An 8,637-nucleotide genomic window follows, 5' to 3' on the forward strand; every position below is an offset into this window, starting at 1 on the left:
GGCGAGAACAACAGAAAAAAAGATTAATTGGTAACCTGTATTGCCAGTGGAAATAAGTGCTACTAGCGCTTGGTGGTACGTATGCAAAGTAAACATTCAATCCGAAATACAAATGTACCAGGGCTCAGGAGCGAACAAACCACGGCGAGCCCCTCGCGCTCTTCGAGAGTACACTTTCGCTCTGTAAGGCTGAAAGGCCGAGATGCAAAAGAAATGGCGAGCAGTTCGTCTTCCCATTTCTATTGCAGGACTGCTCCTAATACTGTATATGACGCATCTGTGGTCGCAACCACAAGCAGTTCATGACGGAATATGTTAATGACATGACAAGCTGGAAGTGACACCTTTAAATGCCTGAAACTGTTTTCTGCCTGTTCGTCCCATGTTAAAGACCTTCCTTGTCTTAACAGTCACTGAAGGCGCTCTACTACGTCCACACAATGCGGAACGAATTCGATATAGTAGCCAGTCAGCCGGAAGAATGACTGCAATGCTATTGCATCCCAAGGCCTTGAAGTATTGACGATGGCCTTCTCTTTACAATGAGTAAGAACTGTTTGCACTGACATGATGACCCAGAAAGGTCAACATAAAACGCGAGCACACAATTTTAAAAGCGAAGCTTTTCAAACCTGGCCACGTTTTGTGGCCGTAGACGTTGCATCCTGGCTGTTTCCTTGCAGAATAGGCCAGCCGATTCCAACTCGTTGGATCTGCTGCATCTTCTCGTGCAGTTTCATGCTTGAGTCGCTTACGCGCTTAAGCAGTTCTCACAAGTTCTCATCACGATCCCGTTTCGTGCGACCCCATGAAATCAAGGAATCAAAGCAAGTATCAAACGGCACAAGTCGTCATGCGTTACGAACATGGTCTCCAGGCGTTGAAGCTCAGGGCTGACGTTGCCGTATATGGCACAAAGGGCAAACGGTGTAGCTTCGCCCTGACTGGCAGACCAATGGGCGTAGCTGAATGTTATGCATGAACTTCTTTACCAGAACAAAGTGCGGCAAGAAGAGGTGGACGAAGTCTGGAGGATCGTTGCCTGGCATCTCCTATATCTCGTCACGTAGTAGTAACGGTAAAGAAAGCAGCAAAACTGTGATTAAAGAAACTAGCCTTTTGTTGGGCGAACTCGTGCCCTCAAAAGCAGGCTACACTCAAACAACAGCGATAGCGGCGAGCACCGTCGGCGATCATCGAAAATCTGATCAGCGGCTCTAGCACATCGGCTTTTATAGATCAGTCATCGAAGGTTCCACAGTAATCGCTGGGACCCGCGTGCCTTCCAGAAAGTTCTACAGCATTAGCGTCGCGCGATCAAATCAGATTACACAAGCATAGAGAAATAAATGTAACAATAGGGGACACTCGGTGAACTGTGGCAACAGGAAATGCGTCACGTTACAGTATTAACGCCGACCGTTTGCTGCCGCTATCATCGAAAAAGAAGAATGTGAAATGAGATTAAAAGAAATTTATTAATTTTTTTATTCTTTCCCAGCAAAAGTAAAAATATCTGCGTATAAATTCAACTAAACATTGCGGCTTACTTCCGTCGCCTAGCGACAGGCGAATCGGCGAATGACGAGCCAGATGCATGCGTCATTCGTCAGGCACACCGCCGTAGCGCCATTGTTTGCTGACCCATTGTTTGCCATCCCATCACTCGCATAATTTTGCAGAGTATTCCACCTATATTGACTTGCTTGACCTCCACTTAAGTCTCGCATTTTCAAATACCATTCTTTCCTTAAAATCATTCGACACTTCTCATAATTTCTGTACCTTGGGCTTAGCTGATACTATGCATTCACCATTTTGCTTGTTGCTTCTGACCAGAAATGTTTTCTTTAATTTACAGCTTAAATCGTACCTTTGGAACACACGAGAGGGCTTGTCATTGCATGTCTGCATAACAGGGAAGCATGCTTCATTGAACATTTGCAAATTCCAACAGAAGATTGATGAACACTGGTTGCGGTGCGATTTGACTCAATGAGCCATATAAGTAACTCATCTCCCTTGGTAAATGAAAGCACGTATTAGTGTGGTGTACAACATATGTTACACTAATGTGGAGCGTTCTCTTGCTTATGCAGCAAAATAATCGGTGCGCAAGAGGAGGAGGAGGAAAGATTTATTGTGTGCCCTGAGAGTTGGTGGGGAGGGCCAAAGGCCCCGCCTAGGTGACGGCCAGGAGTTCGTGGGTCCTGGCGGCGTCCTCGGCCCGCTGCACGGCCCATAGTTGATCCTCGAGGGCGGGGCTGAGCAGCGCGCCTTCCCAGCGCGTGCGAAGGCTGCTGCTAGAGGCCGCGTTTTCTCTATTGTTATTTATCCCTCGGAATTCCCATAATATATGCTCCAGGGTGTCTCTGGATTCACATGTTTTGTATTTCCTCGTAGGATATATATACGGATATATGATTTGCGAGAGCGCAGGATTCGGATACGTCCTAGTTTGTAACTGCCGCCATGCGACAGACTGCTTTTTTGTCAATTTTGCGTGAGCTCGCGGGAACATGCGCCTCTGTAACCTATAATGTTTCGTAATGTCATTATATGTTGTCATTCTGTCCTCCCACTCCCACTCGTTTACCGCACCGTCACGTCCGGAGGGTGTCGGGGCGTCACTTGCGACTGCGGCTCGGTCTCTAAGCCCTCGAGCCGCGTCGTGTGCCGCCTCGTTGTTGCCGTACTCCACGAGGGTGTGAGCGGGTGTCCAGGTGATGTATATCTGTCAAAAAATTATTTTTGCATAACCCTTGTACACACTGATCTAAGGAAAATGAGCTGGTGCTGTCCATATGATCTACTTATTTTACCCGCGAGTATACTCAACAAAAATGTGTCCCAGCTGCTTAGTGGTATTTGAGATTATGTCAGTATTCCATATGTGCGTGTTGTCTCAAATAATTGAATTTTGAAAATTCTCGCAGGGATCTCATGTGGATATCTGCAGTTTATGGATATATATAAAAGACTCAGCATCAATTACAAGTGAACGGTCCCACAGGCCCGGAGTCGATCATGCAAATAGATTCGCTGCACACATGTGTTACCAGAAAGGATAAGCCACATGAAATGGCATACAAGGAAGTGCTGAAAATATTGCACAGTTAATAAAACGCTTGCGCTATTAATATGTGGGTTCCTGCACTCGATTTCGTCCGTATTAGGCAGTCGCCTGTTGATTGCTTCCTGGCACATAAATACTCGGAATCATTGCTGTTTTTCTGCTGCGGCCTTTATAGAAGCATTATTGTTCAAAGTGCAACCATTATACAGGTTGTATGACTTGCTTGTAGATTCCCCAGTACAATTCCGGTGCGCTGGTCCACCTGTCCAGCAATTCCATACTGAAGGGAAACCTGTAAATAAAAACGCCGCTCCGCATGTAAAAAAAATGCTCTACTGTGACGCTTCACAAACGATTGTGATGCATCACAAGAACTGCCTACTCGCCTGGTGTTCTGAACAAGAAGATATTCGTTTGCTTGCATGTGAAGGTATATGCCAGAGCACTTCAGGGCTTGGGTGGCACAAAAGGTACGAATGTGCCACAGCTTACGATGTCGTCGCGCGATCACTTGTCGAACCTAAACTGTACGAAACTACTACGCATCCAAAAACACAGATTCGCAACCGAAATTCGCACCATACTTTATTGATTTACATAAATTAGGCACTTAGCAAGTGCTTTCGGTGAACTTAATATTCCCACATCACCTTCATGAAGCGATGAGGCATGCGTTTTTTAATGACAAAGCGTAAGGCGACCTGTAGTTGTTTTCAGCCCCTTCAAAAGTAATTGCGCTGCCCACATTGACAGGTAGCAACAGGGTGGTGCCCTAGCGGTTCCCCCCTTTTCGGCCCAGCTTTTCCTCTAGAATGAGTTATGTTAACTCTATGGCTGTTGTTGAAAGTCGCAAACGAGCACCATACATTGTTGCACCCGTGGTTGGGGAACCGACGACACAAGGGAAAGAGGGAGCCGGCGAACGGACGAGAGGCGCCCCACTGCAGCACGTGCCGGCCGGCGCATCTACCAACAACCTGATCCGTTCCACCGCCTTTTCGGCGAACTGCCCACTCAGTGCGAGGCGCGGGCGCCCCCGACAAGGACGAAGGCCTCGGTGCGGCCAAAAGAGAACGTGGACTTTGTGTTTCTTCTCCCTTTCCCTTCTCCTTTCTTTAATATCTTTTGTAAATAAACCAGTCTCGAAACGGATCCCAACGAGTGAAGTTCCTTCCTTCGAGGCTCCTGCGTGCACGGCCGACGCCGTCCACCTTAGTTAACGCGCAGCAAATTTAGCGGAGTCGTCCAAGAGCGACAGCAATTAGAGTTAGCCCAAAGGCGCGAGCATTCATTTACATTTTTTGGTGCCGAAACCCGGGAATACTTCGCCTGCTGACATCGAAAGCGCCATGGAACGACTACAGAAGAAGCAAGCTGCCCTGCGACAAGCAATCGAAAAAATCATCGCAGCTGCCAGCGACCTACTGCAATCGCCAACCATCCAAGTCGGTGAGCTTGAGGAACACCTCGACCTTATCCTCGAACAAGCGGATGAGTTGAAATCTGTTAACGAGAGCATCGAAAAGAAGATAGATCTTCAAGAATTAGATGCAGAATTAGAAGCCTGCGCTGCATACACGGAGAAGATCTGCTCCATCAAAACAAAGATCAAGAGAGCTCTCAGGAGTCAGACAGCCAACGAGAGCCGGTCGACAACTCCGTCAGTCACAGGCAACGCATCAGAGCAGGAAGCATACCACATCGGTTCCGTTCCACCTGCGACATTCCAGCCAGTATCAGCAACAACCAAGTTACCGAAGTTAGAAATCGGAAAATTCAGCGGGGACCTGCGCTCGTGGCAGAAATTTTGGAACCAATTTGAATCGACTATTCACAAGAACAGCACCCTGCCTGCAATAGCGAAGTTCCAATACTTAACCAGTTATCTAACCGGAAAAGCCGCCGCTGCCATAGAGGGGTTGCCGATCAGCGATAGAAATTACGACATCGCAGTGAAGACCCTCATTGAGAGATTTGGGAAGGAGGACGTCATAATTGAGGACCACATGTCGCGCTTGCTTGACGTCCGCCCAGTGCACGATCTGCGGGACATCGAAAGGCTGAGGAGCCTCTACGACGAAATCCGCTCGGGAGTCCGAAGTCTAGAGGCACTGGGAGTGTCGTCGAGCACCTACGGCACGTTGCTTCTCACCGTCCTTCGTAAAAGTATCCCAAGTGAGCTTTGCTTGGCGTACTTCCGACGGAAGGCTGCCTCACCTGAAACGCCACAACACGAGCTTCTCAGTTTCCTCGATTTTATGAGAGAGGAGGTTGAGAGCAGAGAGAGAGCACAGAGTGCACTACGCCGTGAGTACCAGGACGCCGCTATCAGACAGAAAGCGCCAATCAAAGGGGATGTTCGTCTGCAAAACCCATCGGCATCTGTTCTCACCGTAACCGACGGCGAAACGCAATGCGCATTTTGTGGTGCAGAGGGACATCAACCAGCGAACTGTGTCGCCCCCGTGCCCATGGCCAAGAAAAAGGAGGTGATGTCAAGAGAGAGGCGCTGTTACAAGTGTGCGAAAAAGAAGCACCGTGCCGCTGAATGTAGAACTGCAAGGTGGCTGAAGTGTGCCAAATGCTCTGGACGACACGCAACTGGCGTCTGCGAGCTCAATCAAAGACCGACACACCCTCCTTCAATCGGAGATGCTGCACCAGCAGAGACAGCAGTACAATCATCGCTTCAGGTGGGACCAGCACTGGGAAAGACCCGTGTGCTTCTGCAGACTGCACGAGCGTATGCGGAGGGCCAGCACAACAGTGCTCTGGTGAGAATGCTGCTTGACGGTGGCAGCCAGAGAACGTTTGTACGACAGGATGTTTCCCGGCGCCTCAATCTTCGCGTCATAGGAGGGGAGAAGCTAGCTATCTACGCCTTCGGAAGCGAGAGACCGTCTGAAGAAAGAAGGTGTCATCGCGTGGAATGCTGGCTGCGAAACTGGCGCAACAACACCAGAGTTCGGATCGAAGCATTAGAGGTGCCCGAGATCTGCGGAGACCTCCTCCCACCACCTGACGACTCCACGGCTAGCATCGCTCGTGAACAAGACCTCCAGCTTGCTGACACCTTGCCTGACGGCTACCATCCTGGTGTTGGAGTTGAGCTGCTTATCGGGGCCGATCACTACTGGGATATAGCAACAGGAAATGTCAAGCGTCTTGGTGAGAAGCTCGTGGCCATGGAGACTGCGTTTGGATGGACATTGCAGGGCACAGAGTCTACATCGTCCGTCGCAACCTTTCTATCGAGCACCGGAGTGATGCGGGTAGGTGTGACCACAGCACCCGACGAAATCTCTCGTCAACTGAGGTCATTCTGGGAGCTGGAGCACCTTGGGATCGTCAACGATACACAGCTGACCGCCAAAGAAGACAGCGTTCTTCGGGCCTTTGAAGAAACCATCACCCAGAAGAACGGTAGATACCAAGTAGCTCTCCCATGGAAAGAAAACGCGTCAGACTTAACAGACAACAAGAGCATAGCATCGCACAGACTTCACTCATTAACGGCGAAGCTGCTCCGACATGAAGAAACCGTTCTAGACTACGATCAGGCAATCAGGAACTACCTGCAAGCTGGACACGCCGAGGAAGCGAACGAACTGGGTGAGTCCCCGCTGGGGCCCATTTACTACATGCCGCACCGAGGTGTTGTCCGGCCTGGTAGCGAAACAACTAAGTTGAGAGTCGTATTCGATGCCTCCTCCAAAGCGGCGGGAAAGCTGTCACTGAACGACGTCCTCTTCGCAGGACCTAATCTAAATCCAAACCTAGCGGACATCCTGATTCGATTCCGAGTGCATAATGTGGCCATAATGTCCGATATAGAAAAGGCTTTCCTTCAAATCGAGCTTGCAGAGAGTGCGCGCGACGCTGTCCGCTTTCTGTGGTATCAAAGTACACCAGGGCAGGGCGACGCGCTCCCTCCAATCAAAGAGTACCGCATGACAAGGGTGCCATTCGGCGTTACATGTAGCCCGTTTCTCCTCGCAGCTACCTTAAGTCATCATCTCAAAACGGTACAGGAGAAATTTCCTCGCACCGCCAAGATCCTGAGTGACAACCTGTATGTAGACGACTTGGTTACTGGTGCCGACAGTGTAGAAGAGGCAGAGCGCATAATCAGGGAATCGCAGTCCATACTCAAGGCTGCAGGTATGAACCTCAGGAAATGGCGATCAAACTACCCAGAACTGATTGCATCGTTTGCCGAGACTGAAAGCGCCCAAAAAACTCTACCGGAGCTAGGCCCCACAAAGATTCTCGGTGTAGAGTGGAGGCCTGACACAGACGAATTCGTTTTTGAGATGACCGCCCTGATTGGATTTTTGGCAAGTCGGCAAGACACGAAGCGATTCGTATTGCAGGCCTCGGCGCGCATTTTTGACCCATTTGGCTTTCTCTCTGCCATTACCATCACGGCAAAGATCATGTTCCAGAGCCTCTGGGAGCGAGGTACGGCGTGGGACGAAAGGGTTCCCTCAGATTTACAGGAGACATGGGATAAATGGTGCCAACAGCTTCCTCAACTTCGGCAGATATCAGTCCCAAGAATATTGGCTCGTAACCTAAGACATGCCCGAACGAAATCTGAGCTGCACTTATTTTGTGACGCTAGCCCGAAAGCATACGGTGCAGTGGCCTACATCAAGGCGCAAAATGAAGAGGGTGAAATCACCATAGCACTATTAATGGCAAGGGCCAGAGTCGCTCCACTGAAGCGACTGTCACTGCCGCGGCTAGAGCTGATGGGAGCGCTGATTGGTGCACGGCTCGCAAGCTACCTGACAGAGCAACTGAACGTAGACGGCATTTCCGTGCACTGTTGGACAGACTCAACTGTCGCACTCAGTTGGATAAGGAGTTCTGCGCAAAGGTGGAAACCCTTCGTTTGCAATCGAGTGCAGGAAATTCAAACGCTAACAGACCCAACTGTGTGGCAACATTGTCCCGGCAAGGAGAACCCGGCGGACTTGCTTACCCGTGGGATCTTGCCTGCGGAGCTTGTCGGACGCAAGGACTGGTGGACAGGCCCAGGGTGGCTTAAAAGGGAAGAACGAGTCACTGCGGTGTCAGATATCCGGGAGGGCGAGCTTTGCATGGCAGAAGAGCGAGCGGTCCATATTCTTCACACTATCAGCTGGAAATTTATTGTTGAGAGAGCGGCGTGGTGGGGTGGCTTTTGGGAGAGAATGGTGAGAACCGTGAAGGCCACCCTTCGCAGAGTGCTCGGAAGGAGCTGCCTTGACCATGACAGCCTCTCCACGGTTCTAACCCAAGTCGAGGCGGCCGTAAATTCTCGTCCGTTGACTTTCGTCTCTTCGGACGCGGGGGAGCTTATGCCCTTGACTCCAGCACATTTCTTAGTCGGTCGCAGGCTAACGAGCTTGCCTCCCTTCCGAGAGACCACCGAAGTCAAATCGTCAGCACAGACACTAACACGCCTATGGAGGAGACGCGCCGGGCTTGTTGACTCATTCTGGAAACGGTGGAGACGCGAATACCTACTGCAGCTTCGCTCAGCGCATGTTACAAAGCCAGGCAGAGGAAGAGGC

General features: G+C 50.2%; 1 protein-coding gene across 1 annotated transcript; it reads left to right on the top strand.

The window, feature by feature from the left end:
* Positions 1–4,425: 4,425 nt before the first annotated feature.
* Positions 4,426–7,649, top strand: LOC142586207 (uncharacterized). The gene is made up of 3 exons (XM_075697458.1): positions 4,426–5,251; positions 5,729–7,537; positions 7,621–7,649. The coding sequence occupies exons 1-3, from the start codon at positions 4,426–4,428 to the stop codon at positions 7,647–7,649; spliced, it is 2,664 nt and encodes an 887-aa protein (XP_075553573.1).
* Positions 7,650–8,637: the final 988 nt, after the last annotated feature.

Source organism: Dermacentor variabilis, chromosome 6 (genome assembly GCF_050947875.1).
Source record: "Dermacentor variabilis isolate Ectoservices chromosome 6, ASM5094787v1, whole genome shotgun sequence".
Classification (NCBI taxonomy): Eukaryota; Metazoa; Arthropoda; class Arachnida; order Ixodida; family Ixodidae; genus Dermacentor; species Dermacentor variabilis.